Here is a 22521-nt window from a genome sequence, read left to right as displayed (position 1 = left end):
ATGATTTCTTTCCTTCTGCTAACTTTGGGGGGGTTTTGTTCTTCTTTCTCTAATTGCTTTAGTGTGAGGTTAGGTTGTTTATTTGAGATGTTTCTTGTTTCTTGAGGTAGGATTGTATTGTAATAACCTCCTTCTTAGAACTGCTTTTGTTGCATCCCATAGGTTTTGGGTCATCATGTTTTCATTGTCATTTGTTTCTAGGTATTTTTTGATTTCCTCTTTGATTTCTTCAGTGATCTCTTGGTTATTTAGTAGTGTATTGTTTAGCCTCCATGTGTTTGTATTTTTTACAGATTTTTTCCTGTAATTGATATCTAGTCTCATAGCATAGTGGTCAGAAAAGATACTTGATACGATTTCAGTATTCTTAAATTTACCAATCCTTGATTTGTGACCCAAGATATGGTCTATCCTGGAGAATGTTCCATGAGCAGAAGAAAGCGTATTCTGTTGTTTTTGGATGGAATGTCCTGTAAATATCAATTAAGTCTGTCTTGTTTAATGTATCATTTAAAGCTTGTGTTTCCTTTCTTTTTTTTTTTTTTTTTTTGGCTGTGTTGGGTCTTCGTTTCTGTGCAAGGGCTTTCTCTAGTTGCGGCAAGCAGGGGCACTCTTCATCGCGGTGCACGGGCCTCTCACTATCGCAGCCTCTCTTGTTGGGAGCACAGGCTCCAGACACGCAGGCTAAGTAGTTGTGGCTCACGGGCCTAGTTGCTCCGCGGCATGTGGGATCTTCCCAGAACAGGGCTCGAACCCGTTTCCCCTGCATTGGCAGGTAGATTCTCAACCACTGCACCACCAGGAAAGCCCTGTGTTTCCTTATTTATTTTCATTTTGGGTGATCTGTCCATTGGTGAAAGTGGGGTGTTAAAGTCCCCTACTATGATTGTGTTACTGTCGATTTCCCGTTTTATGGCTGTTAGCATTTGCCTTATGTATTGAGGTGCTCCTGTGTTGGGTGCATAAATATTTACAATTGCTAGGTCTTCTTCTTGGATTTATCCCTTGATCATTATGTAGTGTCCTCCTTTGTCTCTTGTTATAGTCTTTATTTAAACATCTATTTTGCCTGGTATGAGAATTGCTACTCAAGCTTTCTTTTGATTTCCATTTGCATAGAATATCTTTTTCCATCCCCTCACTTTCAGTCTGTATTTGTCCCCAGGTCTGAAGTGGGTCTCCTGTAGACAGCATATATACAGGTCTTGTTTTTGTATCCATTCAGCCAGTCTATGTCTTTTGGTTGGAGCATTTAATCCATTTACATTTAAGGTACTATAGATATGTATGTTCCTATTACCATTTTCTTAATTGTTTTGGGTTTGTTATTGTAGGCCTTTCCCCTCTCTTGTGTGTTTGCTGCCTAGAGAAGTTCCTTTAGCATTTGTTGTAAAGCTGGTTTGGTGGTGCTGAATTCTCTTAACTTTTGCTAGTCTGCAAAGGTTTTAATTTCTCCATTGAATCTGAATGAGATCCTTGCTGGGTAGAGTAATCTTGGTTGTAGGTTTTTCCCTTTCATCACTTTAAATATGTCCTGCCACACCCTTCTGGCCTGCAGAGTTTCTGCTGAGAAATCTGCTGAGCAATCAGCTGAATCCTTATGGGGATTCCCTTGTATGTTACTTGTTGCTTTTCCCTTGCTGCTTTTAATATTTTTTTTCGTTGTATTTAATTTTTGATAGTTTGATTAATATGTGTCTTGGTGTGTTTCTCCTTGGATTTATCCTGTATGGGACTCTCTGTGCTTCCTGGACTTGACTATTTCCTTTCCCACATTAGGGAAGTTTTCAACTATAATCTCTTCAAATATTTTCTCAGTCCCTTTCTTTTTCTCTTCTTCTTCTGGGACCCCTATAATTTGAATGTTGGTGCTTTCAATATTGTCCCAGAGGTCTCTGAGACTGTTCTCAATTCTTTTCATTCTTTTTTCATTATTCTGCTCTGTGGTAGTTACTTCCACTCTTTTATCTTCCAGGTCACTTATCCATTCTTCTGCCTCAGTTATTCTGCTATTGATTCCTTCTAGAGAATTTTTAATTTCATTTATTGTGTTGTTCATCATTGTTTGTTTGCTCTTTAGTTCTTCTAGGTCCTTGTTAAACGTTTCCTGTATTTTCTCCATTCTATTTCCAAGATTTTGGATCATCTTTACTATCATTACTCTGAATTCTTTTTCAGGTAGACTGCCTAGTTCCTCTTATTTGTTTGGTCTCTGGGTTTTTACTTTGCTCCTTCATCTGCTGTGTATTTCTCTGTCTTCTCATTTTGCTTAACTTACTGCATTTCAGGTCTGCTTTTTGCAGGCTGCAGGTTCATAGTTCCTGTTGTTTTTGGTGTCTGCCCCCAGTAGGTAAGATTGGTTCAGTGGGTTGTGTAGGCTTCCTGGTGGAAGGGACTAGTGCCTGTGTTCTGGTGGGTGAAGCTGAATCTTGTCTTTCTGGTGGGCAGGACCACGTCCAGTAGTGTGTTTTGGGGTGTCTGTGACCTTATTATGCTTTTAGGCAGCTTCTCTGCTAATGCGTGGGGTTGTGTTCCTCTTTTGCTAGTTGTTTGGCATGGGGTGTCCAGCACTGTAGCTTGCTGGTCGTTGAGTGGAGCTGGGTCTTAGTGTTGAGATGGAGATCTCTGGGAGAGCTTTTGCCGTTTGATATTATGTGGAGCTGGGAGGTCTCTGGTGGACCAATGTCCTGATCTCGGCTCTCCCACCTAAGAGGCTCAGGACTGACACCCGGCCGGAGCACCAAGACCTTGTCAGCCACACAGCTCAGAAATAAAGGGAGAAAAAGAAAGAAAGAATAAATAAATAAATAAATAAATAAATAAAATGAAGTTATTAAAATTAAAAAATTATTAAAAATTAAAAAGTAATAAAAAAAGAAAGAAAGAAGAGAGCAAGCAAATCAATAAACAAATCCACCAATGATAACAAGTGCTAAAAACTATACTAAAAAAAAACCAACAAAACAAACAAACAAAGAAAAAAACGGACAGACAGAACCCTAGGACAAATGGTAAAAGCAAAGCTATACAGACAAAATCACACAAAGAAGCATATACATACACACTCACAAAAAGCAAAAAAGGAAAATATGTATATGTATGTATATATATATATATATATATATATATATATATATATATATATATATATAAAAGAAAAAAAAAGGAAGGGAGCAACCAAATCAATAAACACATCTACCAATGATAATAAGCTCTAAATACTAAACTGAGATAAATCTAAAACCAGAAACAAATTAGATGCAGATAGCAAACCCCAAGTCTACAGTTGCTCCCAGAGTCCCCTGCCTCAATTTTGGGATGATTCGTTGCCTATTCAGGTATTCCACAGATGCAGGATACATCAAGTTGATTGTGGAGATTTAATCCCCTGCTCCTGGGGCTGCTGGGAGAGATTTCCCTTTCTCTTCTTTGTTCGCACAGCTCCTGGGGTTCAGCTTTGGATTTGGCCCTGCCTCTGTGTGTAGGTCGCCTGAGGGCGTCTGTTTCCTGCCCAGACAGGACGGGGTTAAAGTAGCAGCTGATTAAGGGGCTCTGGCTCACTCAGGCCGGGGGGAGGGAGGGGTACGGAATGCGGGGCGAGCCTGTGGCAGCAGAGGCTGGCGTGACGTTGCAACAGCCTGAGGCGCACCGTGCATTCTCCCCGGGAAGTTGTCCCTGGATCACGGGACCCTGGCAGGGGCAGGCTGCACAGGCTCCCAGGAGTGGACATGTGGATAGTGACCTGTGCTTGTACACAGGCTTCTTGGTGGCTGCAGCAGCAGCCTTAGTGTCTCATGCCCGTCTCTGGGGTCCGCGCTGATAGCCGCGGCTTGCGCCCGTCTCTGGAGCTCGATTAGGCGGTGCTCTGAATCCCCTCTCCTTGCACACCCTGAAACAATGGTCTCTTGCCTCTTAGGCAGTTCCAGATGTTTTCCCGGACTCCCTCCCTGCTAGCTGTGGCGCACTAGCCCCCTGCAGGCTGTGTTCATGCAGCCAACCCCAGTCCTCTCCCTGGGATCTGACCTTGGAAGCCCGAGCCTCAGCTCCCAGGCCCCATCCGCCGCAGCGGGTGAGCAGACAAGCCTCTCGGGCTGGTGAGTGCTGGTCGGCACCCATTCTCTATGAGGGAATCTCTCCGCTTTGCCCTCTGCACCCCTGTGGCTGCGCTCTCCTCCATAGCTCTGAAGCTTCCCCCCCGCCACACCCCTCATCTCCACTAGTGAAGAGGCTTCCTAGTGTGTGGAAACTTTTCCTCCTTCACAGCTCCCTCCCAGATGTGTGGGTCCCATCCCTATTATTTTGTCTCTGCTTTTTCTTTTTTCTTTTGCCCTACCCAGGTACGTGGGGAGTTTTTGCCTTTTGGGAAGTCTGAGGTCTTCTGCCAGCGTTCAGTAGGTGTTCTGTAGGACTTGTTCCACATGTAGATGTATTTCTGATGTATTTATGGGGAGGAAGGCGATCTCCACGTCTTACTCCTCCGCCATCTTGAAGATCCTCCCCTCGAGAACTTTTAAAAGCAAGTTGTTTTCTCATAATTCTTTAGACAATTAGTACAGCAAATTTGTTTATTTTTTATTTTTTATATTTTTTTAGTTCATTTTTGGCTGCATTGGGTCTTTGTTGCTGCATGCAGGCTTTTTCTAGTTGTGGCGAGCAGGGGCTACTCTTCATTGCGGTGCTACTCTTCTCATTGCAGTGACTTCTCATTGCAGTGACTTCTCATTGCAGTGACTTCTCTTGTTGCAGAGCAAGAGCTCTAGGCGTGCAGACTCAGTAGTTCTGGCACATGGGCCCTAGAGCATGCGGGCTTCAGTATTGCAGCACACGGGCTCAGTAGTTGTGGCGCGCGGGCTCTAGAGCGCAGGCTCAGTTGTTGTAGCACATGGGCTTAGTTGCTCTGCAGCATGTGGGATCTTCCCGGGCCAGGGCTCGAACCCATGTCCCCTGCATTGGCAGGCGGATTCTTAACCACTGCGCCACCAGGGAAGTCCAGTACAGTAAATTTGGTTTTTACTTCTCTTTAACATTGTCTTAGACAGAGAGAATAGAGGAAGGCTGAAACTCAGAGTAATTGTAATATCGTATGTTAGTGCCAGTAGTAATGATTTGGTAGGAAAGTTTTGAAACTGATAGCAAATATAGTTGTATATGTCTGTCAGGAGTGTATTATTCCAGTAAGCATAATCTAAATATAGCTATGTGTGAATTGTCTGAAGAGGAGTAACCAAGAGTTATAAAAACGTAACTGTGTATAAAAATATTATTTTAATTAGTATAACACTACGTTTTGATACACTTCCTTACTTGATTTTTCAGTGTTACAATAAATGAAATTTTGGATGAATTTTTTTTAATAAGTACTGCAGATACATCTGATATTATCATAAGAGAGAAGCCAAGAGGGCCAGAACTGTTTACCTTAGGCCCTAGCGATTAGAAAAAGCGTGAGTATGTATGCACGTGAATGCACATACAGTGGTTTCCAGAGCAGTTCCTGGGTGATCACACAGCTTTCTCTGTGAGCCTCTGCTTTCCTTTCATTTCCTTTAGTGCTTTTGCATAGCCCAGTTGCATCCTTGCCTTTGTCTAACGAGATTCTGCCACTCCATTCCTGCCAACAGCAGAGCAAGTGTCCCAGTCCTTCACCTGCAGCATCCCAGGGTTACACTGCAGGCATACCCTGGAATGCCATCAAACTTAGTTTAGGGGTTTGGCTTCTCTATAAAATACTACCTAGAAGAATCATATTGGTTTTAGTCTCTTGATGGTTTTATTAACTGATGGCTCTAAGCCAAGTAGTGAGAAGATTGAACGGAGTTTCTATGAAGAGTGAGGAGGAGAGAAAGTCAAAGGTACCAAATCCTAGTGGGTTCTCGCTTCTTAGGAGCTTATATGGTAGTGTTAGACTGAAGAACTGGTCGTACGTTCCTTTTGACAGCATTATATAGCCCACAGATCAGTGACAGGACAGCTCATAGGGTTGTCGGCCTGCTCACTGTTACCTTGTTAAAAGTATTTGGGATTTTAATAAGCTACGTGAGATAGAATGATAATAAATATTACCTGAAGCTCATGTGGCTTTAAGTAATACAACTTTTACATTTAAATGTATTCTCCTGTTGTGTCAGGGTCCCCCAGATCCCCGTGTTTGATGATTTGCTAGGAGGACCCACAGGATTTAGCATATAGTTGTATTCGTGGCTGTGATGTATTATAGCAAAAGTATGCGAAGCAAAATCAGCAAAGGAAAAAGGTGCCCGGGGCAAAGTCTGGAGGAAACCAGCACAAGTTTCTAGGAGTCCTCTCCCAGTAGAGTCACACAGGGTGTACCTAACTCCACTCAGATGTGAAACGTCAATCAGGGAAGCTCATTAGAGACTCAGCACCCAGGGTTTTTGTTGGGGGCTGGTTACATGGACACCTCTAGGAATTATGGCATGTACCAAAATGCCAGATTTCCCAGAAGGAAAGCAGGTGTTCAGCATAAACCATATTCTTTTGTTTTATCAGTTCTAGAAATGGTGCGAAGCTTCCCAAAATCCAAGTTCCTAGGTGCCAGCAAGGACCAACCTTGTAACTCAGGCCTGCTATGTTTACTCTCTTCTACACACTTATAAATTGGATTAATAGTCCTGAAATCCTGAGAAGGGTATATTGAGAAAGCACCTTTATTTATTATCCTGACAAAACTCCAGTAACTATTAGAAAGCTGAGTTCTGTACTGCTATATGTGAGAGAACTGAAGTGCCAGTTCCTAGATAATTCATTCTATTTATATCAAAAACCAGTTCCCCAGAATTTTATTATTACAATTATTAATCAATGCATATATTGCTGTGGAGGAAAAAAAAAAATAAGACTTTTGGTGTCCAAAGAACTTGGAATGGACAAGAAAAGAAAGGAACAGCTTTGTGGTGCAAAACTCCTTGCTCTGAACCTGTCAGCTTCTTCCCCTGGGGACCTGTTTCTTCTGACTAGGATGTCCTTTCCCCAGATCTCTGCATGGCTCCCTCCTTCACTGTTCCTTCAGGTCTTTGCTCAAATGCCACTTTTCTCACTGAGCACTCCGCTGACCACATAGTTTGAAATTGAAAATCTCCACCTCTCCCACATACCCACACCAGATAATTACTATGTCCCTTCCTTCCCATAAGCTATCTCCTCTCTGCTTTCATATTCTTACTGCTTTGTGCCCTTCAGTAAGGAAGCTGCAGCACAGAGAAAATCTTCAAGATGGCGACTGAGTTGGACCGTCCCTGTGTGCGTCTTAATTCCCCGCGCAGCACTGCCTCTCAACTAAGAACACTCGTCTGTCTCTAAATCATTGTTTTCCTAGGAGCTGGCCTGGGTATTTTTCCCCTTTTGAGAGTGTTTTCCTGTCTGTGGATAAAACAGGAAACCTGACAAATCATCCTCTTGTTTTGTTATAGGTTTTTCATGTGAAATGGAAGCAGAGAGTGTTCATTTGAATGGGAAAAATTCCTATCTCCTTTAAATGTCCAAACCAGTAAAAGGTGGCTTTAGCCTCCCTTAGTATGTTATAGTCATCCTCTCTCCAAGTGTTTTGCACACAGATTTTAATTAGCTGTCACTAATTAAATCTGGTCATCTTTGTTTTCTTTTTAAAATAAGTTGGGAGTGCACTATTTCTGGGTTAAGGATGTAGTTTGGATGTAAAGATATTGATTGCTTGTTAAAATGGGAGCAATTAAGCCCATTAATCTGGAGCTAATATATTAGAAAACACATTTAATTATTTGGATGGGGGAGGGTTGGATACACTACCTATTAGGAAGCAGCATGCCTTACTAAAATGAGTACAGGCTTTTGGTTTCAAACCCATCTGACCATTACTAGCATTAAGACCTGGCTAGCTCATTTATTTTCTTCTCAGCTTCAATTTCTTCATCTGTAAAATGGGTAGGATATTATCTAGTATAGTGCTGTCCAGTATGGTAGCCAATAGCCACATGTGGCTACTGAGCACTTGAAATGTGGCTAATGCAACTGAGGGACTGAAATTTTAATTTTATTTTATTTTAATTAAGATTTAAGTTGAAATTGCCACGTGTGGCTACTAGCTAGTAGACTCAACAGATCTAGCACTTAGATTGAGGTTGGTTTGGAGAAATGTATATGAATAAAGTGCCTTAACTTAATGCGTGGCCCATAGAAGGTTCTCAACAAATGCTGGCTTGCTGTTGTAATTATTTAGTATTATTTTTAATCTCTATAAAACATTTGGTAAAATTGACTGATGCCTACTAACTCATCAATTTTCTGAGGTTTTCCAGAAGATCCTTCTCATTTGCTTAGCTATCCATTCTTTGTGTGGATCTTTTACAATAGCCATTTTCCTAATAGGGAACCAAGCTGTAATCATTTCATCCCTTGAAACCCCCGAAGACTAGAAATTATTGATTAATTAATTACTGCTATTTTTCCAGGTTCACATGAGGAGGATCCACAAAGCCCACCTCCTCTCCCTACTGAAAAACCTATTGGAAACACCTTCAGCACAGTATCCGGAAAACTCGGTAATGCTGACAGAACTAGAAACTTGGTAAGTGGTCATTATAGGTAATCTTAGGTTGAAGACTAAGCTATGCGCTAATTTTAAGTAATCAGCTGATGTCTAAATTATTTTACTATTGGCCAGATAAAACCAATTTCTAAGCTCCATGTACTTATTTAATATTTTTAAAATTCCTGTAGAATAAAAGAATTAGGCTAATTCATTGTACTTCATCATAAAATAATTTGCCCTATACCAATATTATGGCATTCTTTTAAATAGCATTAATAATGAGGAAGTTATTGAAAATCTCTAAAAACCTTTAATTATTGTGGAAACAGATTTAGTTCAATTATCAGGTTTTATTTAAAATACCAAATTAGGGACTTTCCTGGTGGTCCAGTGGTAAAGAATCCGCCTTACGATGCAGGGGACGTGGGTTTGATCCCTGGTCAGGGCACTAAGATCCCACATGCCACATGCGGGGCAACTAAGCCCGCGCACCACAACTACTGAGCCTGCGCACCTCAACCAGAGCCCGTGTGCCTCAAACTACAGAGTCCACGCGCCCTGGAACCCGCGCGCCACAACTGCAGAGCCCATGCTCCCTGGAGCCTGCATGCCACAACTAGAGAAAAGAAAACCCACACACCTCAACTAGAGAGAAGCCCGTGAGCCGCAACAAAAGATCCCGCATGCCTCAATGAAGATCCTGCATGCCGCAACTAAGACCCAATGCAGCCAAAAATAAATAAAATAAATAAATAATAAATAGATCTTTAAAAAAATAAAATAAAATAAAATACTGACTTAGTGACATAATTTTAAGATAATTATCATAAGAATTTGTTCATCTGAAATTTAGGAGAGAAGCATTTTTTAAATTTAAAAAGTAGTGCTTTATCATGTACTTGTTAACAGATGGTGGTAAAAGTTTCTTTTTTAATTTCAACCTCAAAACTGTTTTTCCATACTTTTTGAAATTCCCATATGATAGATTATCTTTAAGGTTTGTTTCAAAAGAAACCAGTTCTTAAAGTCTTTGAGCCAAATTTTCAGTTCAAACTTCATAATAGTTTTATATTTGTGCATTAACTATGCTATTATACGTGCAAACCCATCTAATCATCTAGTGAAGAGAAATTTATTTGAAGGAGACATTAAATTGAATTAGCCAATGTCAAGTTAATGAGATTTTTCTGTAGGCTGAATTAAAATTTAGTGATCACTTGCACTTCAAAGTACTTGGTAATAAATTTTTATTAAAACTGGGCTAGGAACTTCCCTGGCAGTCCGGTGGTTAAGACTCCACGCTTCCAGTGCAGGGGGTGCGGGTTTGATCCCTGGTCAGGGAACTAAGATCCCACATGCCATGCAGCAGAGCCAAAAAAATTTTAAAAAAACTGGGCCAAGATGACCCAAAAGAGGATGATAGGGCTCCTACCATACTATTGTTGAATGGGAAAATCCCAAATTTCCACGGAGGAAAAGTTACTTGAGAGGGTTACTGGCTTCTACTCTAAAGGGTTGTAAAGAAGAATGAGAGGCTGATGAGTAGGCATACACAGCATTCACTGAGTCACGTCATGGGCTTTGGAAACCCATAAAGCTCTATTAAAATATTAAGTATTATTCCATTTGGTGTTAAGCAGTCCACAAAGCAACTCCAACATTTTAGAAAAAACAAGGAAAGGAAGTTAGAATAAACTAAGCCATCTGGAGAGGGACCCTATTCATAACTGTTTGTATCTCGCATGAACAACATGAGGGAAATCCTGTCCTGCGCTGTTTACAAAGGGTGGGGGCCGGAGGGGGGCGCGGTCAAAGCACTCTGTGCTGTACTGTAATGAATACATACCCTAATAGACACACTGGGTCTGAAGGAAGAAGAGGAGAGAAAAAGACCACAAGTGAAATGATTTGGCTGAAGTCATGCACTTAGATTTTCAGGGCCCAAAAGTCAAAACTATGCCTGAGAAATTCCTTTGGTTTTGAGAATTACAATTACTGAGTGAATTTTATTTCTTTTTTTTTTTTTTTTTTTTTTTAACCCTTGTGTCGAGGGCTGACTTTCAATAGATCGCAGCGAGGGAGCTGCTCTGCTACGTACGAAACCCCGACCCAGAAGCAGGTCGTCTACGAATGGTTTAGCACCAGGTTCCCCACGAACGTGCGGTGCGTGACGGGCGAGGGGGCGGCCGCCTTTCCGGCCGCACCCCGTGTCCCAGGACGAAGGGCTCTCCGCACTGGACCCCGGTCCCGACGCGCGGCGGGGTGCGCCGCGCCGCGCCCCGGGGGACGCGGGCGGCGGCCCGCCGGTGGGGACGGCGGGGGACCGGCTATCCGAGGCCAACCAAGGCTCCCGCGGCGCTGCCGTATCGTTCCGCCTGGGCGGGATTCTGACTTAGAGGCGTTCAGTCATAATCCACTGAGTGAGTTTTAGATCAGAGGCCAGGAAGGCTTCAGGTGTTGGGGAGGGTCTCTAGAAAGAGTGCTTCGCCGCTGTGATGACCCATGAGGAAAGGCACGGTCTTTGAAAGTTGTGCCTTCTGACGAGGCACAGGACAAAGACCCTTGACTATTTCTCCTGCCTTGAGTGCCGGGGAACTTTCCATCTCAGGACAAGGTGGCTGTAGTTGCAGAATCTCACTTTCTTCGCTTAAACGATAAGGGAATCCAGGGTGAGGAACATCAGGAGCCACTGGCGCTATTCTGTCAGCAGGAGCAGACGCTTCTGTGGAAACCCAAGGCTCCCAGAGCCTCCCGCAAGCCGGCTGCCAGCCGGTGCCAGAGGAGAGTCAGGGGACGCTGCCCAGAAGGTGGAAGGAGTCACAGCCGCAGCACAGGAGATGGCTAATGAATTCAGGACGTGAGAAGTGGTACCAATTCCTGGAGAAAAAAGAGAAGGCACATCTACAGAGGCTGCTCAGTGATTCCAACAGACAAGAATGTGGTTTTGGAAGAAATATCTGTTTTTTGAAAAAACAAAACAAACAAAAAAACGGGGAATTATTTTGAAATTAGAATATAAGAAACCATTCCAAAGAACATGAACAAAAAGGTGGCATCTGCAGGGCAGTACAAGCCGAAAAACCAACTTCACCAGGAGCTAAAATGCTTACCCGAACACATCAGAAGCCAAAGTTCACGGATGTCAGAGCTAGAGAAGAACTACAAAAAGCAGGTACAGAGGAGCTCCATTCATGTGTGGACTATTGAAGAGCAGGAAATCCCTAATCAGTAATCTTCCAAAGACTGTCACCAGAACCTGCACACAAACCTGGACTTGAGCAAACACGAGACAGTGGCTCCTACAGGAACCAAGCCCCTGCTCAGTATTTGACGTGTGTCAGGTGCAGCAGTGCCTTTTGGAATGTGCCTAACAGTCCCGGGGGATTTGAGTGTGCTGCCTTTTTTTCTGATTTATTTTTGCTCATTATAGAAAATTGAGAAATTAAAAATATATTTAAGATTCTCCATAAAAGTAAAACCAATCAGAGAAAACTAGATTTGGTACAAGATTTGGATTATATGGTATGTGTTTATTAAAGTACATCATCTATAACTTTCCATGTCAGATTTATATATCTATATTTTTAAAAATCTTCCCTTAATTATTAAGGTGTCTAACAACTGTAATTTTGAGGAAAGCTATAAAAGTTCCTACCTATCTGCTAGAGTGTTTTTCCCTTTGCTTGTTTGTTTTAATTTTAAAGGCAGCCAAAGAAATAAATGAGTTTTTCAAGTATCATAGCAGTATTTGTCAGGGGGCATATAGGCAACAGTGTATTTATAAGGCATGGATGATAGTCTGGAATATTGCAGGGTTTATGAGCTGGTGACTTGCCTCACTACATTAACTGAGTTCATTAGTGAAACCAAGTTTTAAGGGCAAGCTTAATTTGTTTTTCAAAATGGGATTATAAAACATTGAAACATATTCAAGTGATCACAGTGATTAGCAATTAATCATTTGGTATTTAAGGAAAACTTGTAAATATTCAGTTTGAATTAAAAACCATAGAAGAGAGTTTTAGCTCATTTGTAAGATAAGAAGGGGGAAAACAGCCTGAATTAGCCCAAAGATTTCCAAGCTATAGTTAAACCTCTTTTACAAAAAAAGGCAGTATATGGGCTTCCCTGGTGGTGCAGTGGTTAAGAATCCACCTGCCAATGCAGGGGACACGGGTTTGAGCCCTGGTCTGGGAAGATCCCACATGCCGCGGAGCAACTAAGCCCGTGCACCACAACTACTGAGCCTGCGCTCTAGAACCTGCGAGCCACAACTACTGAGCCCGCATGCCACAACTACTGAGCCCGCATGCCTAGAGCCCGTGCTCCGCAACAAGAGAAGCCACTGAAGTGAGAAGCCCGTGCACCGCAACGAAGAGTAGCCCCTGCTCGCTGCAACTAGAGAAACCCCGTGTGCAGCAACGAAGACCCAACACAGCCAAAAATAAATAAATAAATAAGATAAATAAAATTTTTTTTTTAAAAAGGCAGTATAATTTTAAAGAGCTGGCATTTTTCCCTCTCAGGTGGTCTTGGAGAAATATTATTTCCTGGAGGTCAGTGGTGAGGGCTTAGAAAGTAGGAAAGGTTAAAAAAGAGACTCAGAATTAGAAGGATTTAGTGAGGACTTTTCCCTAAAAAACAGAAGTCTTGGCTTTAAGATCCTTTGACTTCTCATTCAACAGAATATCTGAAAATGTTTTCCATGTATTATACTCATTTCCCAATCCCTGGACCGTAACATGTTCGGAAAACCTATTTAATTAGCACAGTTTGAACCCCTTCTGAAGAAATCTTCCTGTTGACCCCCATACTTCCAATTTCTCTCATCTACTTTCAGGCCAAAACATTCCAACTCTCCCTATCTTTTGTTTTTCACACTACCCACCCTTTGCTTTTTCCTACAAAATTCTTCTCAGCACATCCAACCCCTTTGCTCTAGTGGCACAAGCTGAGCTCTCTGCTTTCTCGGGCCTTTTCTGTTCTTCCTCACATGCCTTCCTTTCAGGCCGCCCCTTAAGCTTCTGTTGTGTTCCACCTCCGTCCAGTTCAAAACCCACCACACAATGTGGAAACCATCCAGTATGAGAGATCTGCCTGTTCTAAGCAAAACGAACTGGTCACCACTTCACTTACTATGTGTTTAAACTTAGGAGCACTGCATATCTTAAATGTTGTCATGGGATAAATAAACGCCATATTTTTAAAAAATTCCCTGTGGTGTCTGCTTAAATTGCTGCTGTGTGACCCAACATGATTTAAACAGCATCCTTAATTCCTCAGAATATGCTGGGTGTGTAACCATGCAGTGCAGTTGGTTGGGCCGCTGTCCACAGTAGCAGGACACCCCCCTCCCTGCCCGGCCTCTTCCTCTCTGTTTTCACGTGCATTGTGACATGGACAATGTAGGTAGGAATGAGAAATGAGTTAATATTGCTTAAGACTAAAAAACTCTTTTAATCTCCTTTCTGTAACTCAGCTACATTTCCACTTTATAGATCCAGCCAAAAAGTTGTCCATAATTCCTCTTGAAAAGCTCTTGTTTCAGATTCATCTTAACTAAAAATCATTCTCTGATACTTGCAGGAATCTGACCATGCTGGTCAGTCAGGAGGTTCTGTGCGAGGACCCCCAAGGTTGCCACCGAGGTAAGTAAGCACGGGAAAACTTCTAAAAAGTCAGTTAGAGAAAAACTAATGACTCCGAGACTGGACTCTCTTTTCTATCACGAAAACTGAGTGTTGCTGGCCTTCCATCTTCTTCTAGAGATACATTTAACTCACAAATTCACCCAGGCCACTAGCCCACAGTCTGCTTCTGACAGCAGGTGTAGGAGTCTCTGCTCCTTTTTTTAACGCAATCCAAAAACTCACAGAGCACACACATGGATATCTATTACCTTTCCTCAAACAAATGAACAAGACTCCTTTCTGAACCTAAAATACAACTCCACTTCTGGAATACACACGCGCATATACACACACATACATACATACATACACACACACACTCGCTCGCTCTCTCCCTGTTACCAGAAACCAGCCTGGTTTTTGGCATTTCCAAAGGGAGACAGGCCTCCTGAGCTCAGAGGTGACCAGCCCTCCTGAGTTCCAGGGCTATTTAGACAAAAAACTGTGACGTTATCAGAAGACATTACTGTGTTGGAAATTATTTTTATCATAGGGATTAAGGAAAGGCTTTCAAAGTAATAATTGTCCTGTCCCATTTTCAGAACTAGCTTTCTTTAATCTAAATTAGTGTTTTAATAATGATTCCTATAACATGAATATTAGGGGAGTTTGACGTACCTTTTCTAATCATGTACAAGACTCCATCACATATACCTGATATCTTATTATAAGCTTTTCATCTCAGACTTTGGTAGAAAGTGCTTAGTTTTCTGAAACAGTCATGGTGTGTTTAAGAGCAAATGGGGCCTTAGAGAGCTCACGATAGTAAATGCTTGTTTGTCTTGAACTAATGAATCTGTAGTGCAAGATAAGGGGAAGCTGGAACATCATGGCATTTCTTCAAATAATATAATGTTTAATGCAGCAGTCATTTGCTAAAAAATAGCATAGCCTGCATGTTTCAGTAAATGGTATTTACACTAGCAGAAAGCTGTGTGTGTGTGTGTGTGTGTGTGTGTGTGTGTACGAAAGGACAAAACAGAACCTACTACCGATCAAACACTGACTCCCAGCTACCACATTGACTTTCAGACCTGTAAATGGAAAAGTCATACCAGCTCGACAGCCTCCTCCCAGGGGGGCCCCTGAGAGGCCACCTCCCCCAAAACTTCCTGCAACCAGAACAGCAAATAAAAAACTGCCTTTTAATCGGTCTTCTTCCGACATGGATCTTCAGAAAAAACCAAGTAACCTGGCATCTGGACTCTCAAAAGCCAAGAGTCAAGTCCTTAAAAATCAAGATCCGGTGCTGCCCCCTCGCCCCAAACCAGGACACCCTCTCTACAGGAAATACATGGTAAATTTTACCTTTTTAAAATGTTTGTGGTCAAGAGGTTTGTCCTAAAGTATACGTAAGATCCTTATTCCTTAGAAAAAGATGATGAGACAACTGTGGAATTGCCCCTTGACACTGAGCGCTTTAGACAAGTAGGCCATGTTAAAACCTAGGTCTTTTAAAGCAGGGTTTCATTATTAGGAGAAATATAGGAAAAGGAAGCAGGGCAGACAAGGATTGCAACCTGCTGTCTGGCTTGACCAAACAGAAACTCTGAAAAACCTGACCCAGTAGGTTACACTGATGGGAGTATCTCTGCCAGATATTATATTCATATCTTGATATAGTTTATATCTTATAGCTACCTTGCCCACAGAGTAAAATTTGAAGTAGAAAGAAAGTTCTTATTAGTTCTTCCCTCATTTTCCACTTTTGTAAACCTGATTATCATGGTCCATTTAATAGTTACCAGTTAGAAGTTTTCATCAATAATTGAGATAGTTGAGATATTAATTTTGTTCTCTTTGAATGTTTTTCTCATCATATGACCTTAAGCCTTTGTCTTCGGAGTTGATGTGCTCTCTCTATTTTGGTCAGGTTAACCTGATGAAATCTAGAACAAATTAAAATGATAAGGAGAGCAGGAGTGTTGGCACTTTTTAAAACAATTGTACAACAGTAGGTCTTAACAAGAACAGCAATTATTCGTTTCATTATTGTTCTACATTTCCATCATTGAGCTGGAAATTGTTTTCACTTTAAGCAATTCAGGATGTTTTTCCTCTTCCTAAGGGAAGGGTGTAGACAGATAAGAAGGAGGTAGGATATTCATATATATTCATATTCATTTAAACTGATACAATTTTAATTGCTAAAACCCAGGGGTGTACTTTGGGATAGGATACTTAAAACTAATTAATAAATAAAAGCAGTAGCTGATGTGTTGAATACTTATAAGCCAGACATTCTTTGAAGCACTTTATATATAAATAACTCATTTATTCCTCACACCAACCCTGTAAAGTAGATACTATTATTATCTCTATTATACAGATGAAGAAAATAAGACTCAGAGAGATTAAGCAGCCTGTCCAGGGTCACACATCCAGTAATGGTAGAGCCAAGATTCGAACACAGACTGACTGGCTCTGAGCCCATGCTCTTTCCCATTAGGCCATACTAGGAAAACAGTGTTAGTGGGGCTTCCCCAGCCGTCCAGTGGTTAGGACTCTGCCTCACTGCAGGGGGCACTGGTTCGATCCCTGGTCGGGGAACTAAGATCCCGCAAGCCATGCTGTGCAGCCAAAAAACAAAAAACAGAAAATAGTGTTACTAACTGTAAAGTCTCTGCTTGCATTGGCTGTTCCGTGTCAAGAGCCTCAGTTGAGGGAATGAGGTTTTGCTTATAGATCTTAGCATAGCGGTATAATGTCAACAAAGCATTTGAACAACTCAAAGAAATCAGTAAATTCAAAATGATGGTGTATTAGTGTGTCTCTTTACGAAATAATTCCTTAAATCCCTCATTGTTCCTGTGGCCGCCCCACCATTAAGTTGCTAACCAGGGTAACCTGGGTGCCTTGGGCGCCCTGGCGCTCTGGCAGAGATGCTGGGGGGCAGCACCACCCGCCCCAGCCTCCCAGGGCCACACCCTCGTACTCTACATCTTTGCTCCTGAGTGCAGCCTCCCTTTCCTTGTTGGAAGCGAGCTTGTGTGATCCCACGTCCTGGGTACGCCTTTTATATTGCACAGGCCCTCTGACCTGCGCTCATCAGCCAGAATTTACCAAGGCGGGAAACAGAGTTCTCTGGCCAGAGTAAAAGCCATTCTAAGATCAGACAGGGCTGAGTGGACCAGGAATGACTGAGGTCAGGCAGGGAGATGGGTTTAAGTAGATGCTTGTACCAGAGCGACTGCAGGAGCAGATGAGATTGAAGGCGGATGGAAGCGGCCAGTCCAACCCCGCAGGGGAGGCACCAGTCCCCTATCAGCCGCCCCTGAACTAAAGGCCGTGAGGTCAGGTGCTGAGTATTTACCCTTCCGACGCCCTGGGGACTTGGTGGACCTTGTCCTGTAGAGCAGACCTTCCTGGATGTGGTTGTTAAGGGAACGTTAGGCCACCTTCGGCTGCCGAGGTCCTGTGGGCTCAGCTCCAGGCCCCCGAGGTCTCTGAGCATCCTGAGAAGTGGCAGCCCCACCAACTAGATCCCGAGCTTGAGGAAGCCGAGTGAAGAGCTTAACTGCTGGAGGTTATACTGCAGGCGCACGTGCCAAATCCCCACATGATCAGCCACTTAGGACGAGGTTATTTGATTGTGAATAATCCTTTTATTGGTTTATGTTTAAGCTGTCTGTGCCTCACGGAATTGCCAATGAAGACATTGTCCCGCAAAACCCTGGAGAACTTTCTTGTAAGGTAAAGTAGAGCTCTTTCTTTACTGACTAATGTAAAAAAAAAATCTCCGGCCTCTGTTACTGTTTTACACGTTATTAAATGCTTTAGGCTCCAAAGATTAAAATGTGGAAAAAGTAATAATGTTTTATTAAATAATAATTGCTTCAGAGAGTGATATCGTACCTTCCAGCGTGGGGACGTCCTTGTGATACTGAAGCAGGCGGAAGGTAATTACTTGGAGTGCCGTAAGGGAGCCGACGCTGGCAGAGTTCACCTGTCTCACATGAAGATCATCACCCCACTTGATGAACATCTCAGAAGCAGGCCGAACGTGAGGAATTAATATTGTACCGCCTTCATATCACACATGGCAGCACATTTCATAGAACTATTAATTATAGCTCATTCTCAGGTTTTTATTAGCACGTTTATTTTAACCGGAGTAAAAATTACAGTAGCGTTTTATTCCATTTTAAGAATAAATTACTTCTAAGAGACTTGCCACTGCCATACTAATCACTTTGATACAGTGACTACCATGTGTTTTGCCTTCCTCGCATCGTGCTGACTTACAGCAACCAGGACACTCAGTCATTAATTTTTCAACCGCGAGAGCTGTTTATTTTTGAAATAATGTAAACATGTTTACCAAAGTACCAGAGATTAGTTTTCTAACAGAATGGATAACTATTTTAAAGGCGGCCCTATAAATGCTAAGCCTGACATTAAAAAATACTTCCCTTTAAGATTTAAGCTTAATATAAACCTCATTTCTCTGCTTATAACCCATAAAAAAAATGAAATGAGATGTTCCAACAACCTGAAGTCACAATTCAGGCCTAACAAATTTGTCGAGCCTGGGAGAATACAATGATTTTTTTCTTTTTTAAACTTCACAGTTATTTAATCTGCACATGTTCCAGAGAACCCCCTCCACCCTTCCCAGCTCCCCTTCTCCAGCCCCTCACAGTCCTTGAGTCCCTAAATCAGCCCAAGGAGCTGTCAGGGACTAGAGGTGGCTGGATTGTCAGGCAGAACACTAAGAAGGGCCCAGGGGCGTGGCCCGGCTCTGCCCAGAGCCAGGGCAGCAACAGCAGCTGTCTGACCCAGAGGAGCTGACTGTTAGTGGGTGCTGAGGGCCAGCTGCCCCGGGGGATGGCCCAGAGCCATGAAGGTCACAGGGAGGGGCCTCCACTGGCCCCTGGAGTGCTCTGCGGCACAGGGCTGGGCTCCAGGGTAGTGGGAAGAGGCAGGTCGGAGAGGCAGGCCTAGGCAGACAGCAGCTCCCACCGTGTCATGGGGAGCAAGGTCCGGAGGGGCCCGCAACACTGCCAAGAGCCCGTGGAGGCACTACGGGCGGAACATGGCAAAGGCCAGGAGACTGGGGCGCAGGGTGAAGCCGGCCAGCCCCAGAGTGGCGGTCAGGGGAAAGAAGGGCCGGTACTGGATCTGGCAGTCCCAGAGCAGCAGCGGCAGCAGCAGGCTGCCTACTGCCAGCCCGGAGGGGCCTGGCTCTGACCCCGGTGGGCAGGGTGGGTGTGGGGGACCCTCCCGAGTGGGCACGTGGCAATGCAGAACGCAGTTAGGAGGGAGGGGAAGGCTGCCCAGGCTCTGGGTGTCGTCTCCTAACAGCTGCCCTTGGTAGATGAGTCGCACGTGCTGTTCCCGGCCAGGAAATTGGGTCCTTCTCAGGGAGCCGATGGTGTCATGGGGCCAGGCCCTGGCCACCTGCTCTGAATCATAGAGGAATTTCAGCCGTAGTACTGGGGGCTCCTGGGGGGGGTCTGGAGGCGGCGGCGTTGCTGGGAGCCCCACTCCAGGCTCTGGCTGTGCAGCCTGACCTCTGTGTCTCAGGCTGGGGGTCTCGGCTCCTGGGGCCTCCCCTCTGATGCCGTCGGTGACCGCCATGGCTTCTCTGGGCTGTGTCGGTGTTGGGGTCCCTGACGGCTGGGGCAGTGGATCAGTGCCCTCGGCAGTGTGTGTTGAGGCCCAGGCGAGAGCCAGCACCGGAAGGCAGGCACGCACCGCGAAAAGGATGGTCACCTCATCACCCACCCCTTCTGTCAGGGCCATGGCACCTGCCTCGCCCACTGCACTACCGAGCTGGGGAGGCACAAAGAACCCGTGAGGGGCTGGCTCACCCGCCAGGAGCCCTCCGAACTTCAGGGGGCTCCTGACGCCACCCCACCCCAACTCTCCCACAGTCCTCATACCTCTGCCCGCATACCCGAGCCCCCCCCGGAACACGGACTGCTCTGACGCCCAGTTGTCCCAGACCTGCCCCACGTACCCCTTCCCATCACCAAATCCCAAGTCCTAATTTTTTGTAACCTAAGATCTAGGTCTTTAACCAGCTCCCCAGTTCGCCCAAACCCTATTCCGAGGTCAGGGCCTTGACCTTCTAAGAGACTCTCCCCTAAATTCAACCCCCACCAAACTGCACCCCAAAGCTTACCTGTTCTTCCCGTCCAGGGCATCCCAAAGTTCATCTACTCCTTCGTCTCGTTCACCCAAAGCTTATCTACTCTTCCGTCGCTGAAGTTTCTCCAAGGGGGAAGAAGAAGGTCTCTGCACACACCCGCGCACGCGCACACACACACACCCACACCGCCCCGTTACCATTTACCGAAACCCCGACCCGCGGCGCGGGGCCGCTTCCCAAGGCTTCCACACGCCAAACGTCAAGCTGCGCCCTTTGGCAAACTGGAACCTCCGAGGATTGCCACCCCCCGCCCAACTCGGCCCCTCCTGGTCCCCTCACACCCCAGCCCGAGGCGGCCCGACCCCGCGCCTCCCCTGGAAGCCTCTCCACACCCAGCCTGCTGCAGGACCCCAGATCTCGCCCGGGAATCCGAGACTTCGCCCTCCCCGTCCCCATCCTCCATCACCGCTCCCATCTTCCCGCCCCACACACCCATCCCCGAGCGGCGGGAGCGCCAATATAATGATTATTGAAGGTCGTTTGTTCAGCAAGAAAAATGCCATTGGACAGTTTATAGAGTTATGTTTTTAAAAGAGCTTCTTAAGGTATCCAGTTAAATTTTCACTATCTATTAAGTAATGTAGCAAACATGAAAAATGAGACTCATCTGTCATTTAAACCAAGTAAAGTACTTGGTTTGTCATTCAGCCTAGTTTTCATAATCTCGTCCAATTCTTTCTTCTTAGAAGGCAGCTTATCATTTGATGTTTGCTAAGAAACTAAAAATTTGAATTTCAGAGAGCAGGGAAGCTATGTCTTACGCTAGTGGCAGCTGGGATACTGAGATTTCTGACTTTGGTCCACACGGGGAAGGTTCTTCTGTTAACTCATTTTCGCTCTGTTTTGATGCAGCGTTAACATCTGTCACCGCTCTTCTTCCTCTCTCAGAGCACACTGATGGGTAACCATGGGAGCTGTACTGTCAAAAAGCTCTCCTTGATGAAAATAGAAGCTGAAAAAATTACAAGTTGTTCTTTTATAGAAGCCCACAGTTTTGTCCGCTTGAAACATTATCTTACTCATGCTTGTGCCATAGACTGGCAGAGAGGTGGCCGCCGAGGGCCAACAGCTGGTAACACTAAAGTGGAGCCTCTCTTAGGCTCTGGGTCACGGCTAACATGACATTTTTTTTAGAAAATAAAACCTATTTGAAAGCCTAGTTTTAAGGTAAATATTTCTAAAAATGTGTTATGCTTTCCCCTACCTTAGTCAGCAGAAGGCACTGCACATTATCGGTTGAGGTTGGGCTGTCAGAGCTGGGAGGCGGGGGACTGTCACCTCACTTGGTTCTCAGCACAGACACGGGTTTCAGTTCCCCTCCCACCACCTGAGGCGGTGATCTGACCTCCCTGAACTTCATTTTTTAAATATGTGAAGTAGGTATGATCATTCCTCACAGAGTTGATTATACAATTGATTTATCGTTATGATTCCATTTATATTAAGTCCAGAATAGGTAAATCCAGAGGGTAGATTAGTGGTTGCCCAGGACTGGCGGGAGAGTGAGTGGGGAGAGACTGCTAATGGGTGGGAGGCTTCTTGAGGGAGTGATAAAAATGTTCTAAAGTTAGATTGTGGTGATGGTCGCACAATTCTGTGAATATACTAAGCCTAGGTACACTTTAAATGGGTGAATTTTGTGGTATATGAATTATATCTCAAAGGTGCTTAAAAAATTAGATGAGCTAATTAATGCATATAAGGTGTTTAACACAGTGAGTAGTGCATAGTGGGTGAACAGTGAATATCAGCTTTTTTTTTTTTTTTTTTGGCGGCACTGCACGGCATATGAGATCTTAGTTCCCCGACCAGGGATAGAACCCGTGCCCACTGCAGTGGAAGTGCGGAACCCTAACCACTGGACCGCCAGGGAAGTCCTGATATTAGCTGTTCTTATTACTCATTAGTATTAACCATTATAGTCATACTGTCATACTAGAAAGAGCTTTGAAATATGTTGGATTTTCCTCCCAGATACCCACCCTAATGGTATGGTCTGAGTTGTACAGACTCCTGTGGCCAACCCTGTTCACCTGTGCCTCTCGCCCTTCACCTGCCAGGCCAAGGTGATGAGCAGCGTTTCAGGGGTGGCCATGCACGGAAGGTAGAGAAGGGAAACGGGGAGGCCCAGGTTACCACCCCACCTCTTC

General features: G+C 44.2%; 2 protein-coding genes across 7 annotated transcripts in view; one reads left to right on the top strand and one right to left on the bottom strand.

The window, feature by feature from the left end:
- SH3D19 (SH3 domain containing 19) overlaps positions 1–22521 on the top strand; it is a 180769-nt gene that overhangs the window by 141729 nt on the left and 16519 nt on the right. For 5 of the 6 annotated variants that reach the window (XM_059922601.1, XM_059922603.1, XM_059922604.1 and 2 more), the window contains 5 exons: positions 8448–8563; positions 14114–14175; positions 15250–15514; positions 17842–17910; positions 18080–18220. In XM_059922601.1, the coding sequence (XP_059778584.1) occupies positions 8448–8563; positions 14114–14175; positions 15250–15514; positions 17842–17910; positions 18080–18220 (653 nt within the window). The remainder of the gene's footprint in view (positions 1–8447; positions 8564–14113; positions 14176–15249; positions 15515–17841; positions 17911–18079; positions 18221–22521) is intronic. The other variant, XM_059922602.1, reaches the window with a different exon arrangement.
- On the bottom strand, positions 19068–19962 carry LOC132366375 (transmembrane and ubiquitin-like domain-containing protein 1). The gene has a single exon (XM_059923944.1). The coding sequence runs from the start codon at positions 19960–19962 to the stop codon at positions 19240–19242; it is 723 nt and encodes a 240-aa protein (XP_059779927.1). The 3' UTR covers positions 19068–19239.

Source organism: Balaenoptera ricei, chromosome 5, assembly GCF_028023285.1.
Source record: "Balaenoptera ricei isolate mBalRic1 chromosome 5, mBalRic1.hap2, whole genome shotgun sequence".
NCBI classification, from domain to species: Eukaryota; Metazoa; Chordata; class Mammalia; order Artiodactyla; family Balaenopteridae; genus Balaenoptera; species Balaenoptera ricei.
Note: the sequence above shows the minus strand (reverse complement) of the source record. Positions and strands in the feature narration are given on the sequence as shown.